At 51.9% G+C, this 2,413-nt stretch overlaps 2 protein-coding genes across 2 annotated transcripts in view; one reads left to right on the top strand and one right to left on the bottom strand.

The window, feature by feature from the left end:
- CARS (cysteinyl-tRNA synthetase) overlaps nucleotides 1–2,413 on the bottom strand; it is a 45,642-nt gene that overhangs the window by 26,621 nt on the left and 16,608 nt on the right. The window lies entirely within an intron of this gene.
- On the top strand, nucleotides 1,431–1,934 carry LOC105299516 (40S ribosomal protein S27-like). The gene is given in 2 exon segments (XM_023537370.1): nucleotides 1,431–1,757; nucleotides 1,759–1,934. Coding segments are annotated over 2 exon segments (153 nt in total). The 5' UTR covers nucleotides 1,431–1,686; the 3' UTR covers nucleotides 1,841–1,934.

Genomic DNA, 2,413 nt, shown 5'->3' with positions numbered 1-2,413 from the left:
TAAAGGAATCCCGTAAAAATCTAGAGCCCAAGGTGTGACGGCCCAGATGAAGGGCCCAGTTCTTCGAAAGACACAGCTGCCAAAACTCGCACGAGATGATACAGACAGCCTGAATCAGCCCGTATCTTTCAAAGAAGGTTAATCAGTAATTAATAACTTTCTAAAATAGAAAGTTCACTGGCAAATCTACCCAACTTTTAAGGAAGAAATTATAATTTCCACAGCCACTTACGTTGAATAGCAGCAGAGAGGACACTTTCTAAATCACCCCATGAGGACAGCGTCACCCTAACACCAACACCAGACAGAGACGTTGCAAGTAGAAAAAAATACAGACCAACATCTCTCGTGAACGTAGATGCAAAAACCCTTAACAAAATGTTAGCAAACTGAATTCACAAAAGTCTCAGAAGAACCATACACCACGACCATGTGGGATTTATCACAGGTACACAAGGCTGGTTTAACATTACAAAATCAATTAAGGTAAATCATCGTTTCAACAGACGAAAAAATAAATTAACATGATCGTATCAATCCATGCAAAAAAAAGCATCTGACACAATCCGACACACCCGTTCACAATAAAAACTCTCAGTAAACCTAGACCAGAGGGGAACTTCCTCGAGCTGATAAGGGACACCTACAAACCCTACAGCTGACATCACGGCTCAAGGTGAGAAACTAGGCTTCCCCCTCAGATCAGGTGCAAGGCCAGGTGCCCCTCGGCACGCCTCCGTTCCGGCAGCCCACGGGCAGCCCTCGCTCCTGCAGGAACGCACGAGAAAGAAATCCAGCTGCACTGATCGGGGAGAGGCGTAAAACTACAGGCCGACAAGTAAGCGGAGTTCGAAATAAAAAAACAATACAGTTCGCATTAGCCCTCCCAAAAGAAATGCCTACGAATAAAGCCAACCGATCAGCTACAAGAGCTAGGGGAGGGAAGCTGCAAAACTCTGACGAAATGAAAAAGTAAATGCTCACGGATGGGCACACTCGATACTGTGGAGATGCCGGTCCTTCCCGACTTGCTCTGCAGGTTCAATGCCTTCCCCATCGAAGTCCCCGCGAGTTAGCGACAACCTGGCCCTAGATTTTATGGGAGGAGGCGAAGACCCAGAAGAGCCAGCGTGCCGGCGGCCGGAGCGCACCAGGCTCCAAGGCTGACGGTCCAGCCCGGGCAACCGCGACAGTGTGGCGCCGACGAGCGAGCGGGGCGCGGACAGACGGGCTGGAACGCAGCCCCGGGACGGACGCACAGCAACGCCGGCGACTGACCTGCGACACAGGAGCAAGGGCGACAGGAAGGAACAAAGACGTCGCGGGGACTGGACATCCACCCACCCGCGAAAGAATGAATCCGGCGAGACTCACGCACGTCACGACGACCGACACAGACCGGAACCCGGACCCCAATGTGAACTGCAGAACTGTGAGAGCCCTGGAGGGCGACGCAGGAGAAAACCTACGTGGCCCTGGGCTTGGTGACGATGTGAGACACAGCACCGGAGGCTTGAAGAAAAGAACCGATCGGCTGGACTTCGTTGAAAGTAAAACCTCGCCTTTCCAGCGGTGACGATCTCCTCACGAGGACGCGTCTCTCGCCAAGGACCTCCTCCGCCCTCTCCAGAGGAGAAGAGGAGGCACGAGAAGCAGCGCCTGGTGCGGAGCCCCAGGTCCTACTTCATGGACCGGAAGTGCCCAGGATGCTGCAAGGTCAGCGCTGTCTTCAGCCACGCACGGCCGGTGGCTGCTGCCTGTGCTCTGCCGGCCGACAGGCGGAAAAGCAAGGCTTACGGAAGGGTGCTCCTTCAGAAGGAAGCAGCCCCGAAAGCACTAGGAATGAAGGTGAGTGAGGACCTAACGCAATGAACACATTTTGGATACAAAAAAAATAAAGAAAGAAAGAAAGAAAAGAAAAAAATGGGGAGAGTAGGAAAAAGAATAAAATTAAAAACTCTGGGAAAGCTATCAAGAGGATGATGAGACGAGCCACAGATAGAAGATATTTCCAAAAGACATAGCTGATAAAAGACTGTTATCTAAAAATATACAAAGAACTCTCCAAACTCAGAAATAAGAAAGCAGATACTGGTTAAAAAAATGGGCCAAAGGCCTTAACGGCCACCTCACCAAGATACACACCCGGCAAATGAATATCGCAGAGGTGCCACGTCACACGGCATCAGGAAGATGCAGGTGACCGCGAGCCACCCCGCACACCTGTCAGATTGACCACAGCCCAGGGCGCGGCAGCCCCGGGCGCTGGCAGGACGAGGACCAGCAGGAATGTCACTCGCCCCGGTGGGAACGCAAATCGGTGCAGACGGTCGGGAAGACAGTTTGGTGGTTTCTCGCAGAACTGAACACACTCCTGCCACGCGATCCAGCAAACACGCTCCTTGGTATTTAC

This window comes from Pteropus vampyrus, unplaced genomic scaffold (genome assembly GCF_000151845.1).
Source record: "Pteropus vampyrus isolate Shadow unplaced genomic scaffold, Pvam_2.0 Scaffold187, whole genome shotgun sequence".
NCBI classification, from domain to species: Eukaryota; Metazoa; Chordata; class Mammalia; order Chiroptera; family Pteropodidae; genus Pteropus; species Pteropus vampyrus.
This window is presented reverse-complemented; position numbering and strand designations above follow the sequence as displayed.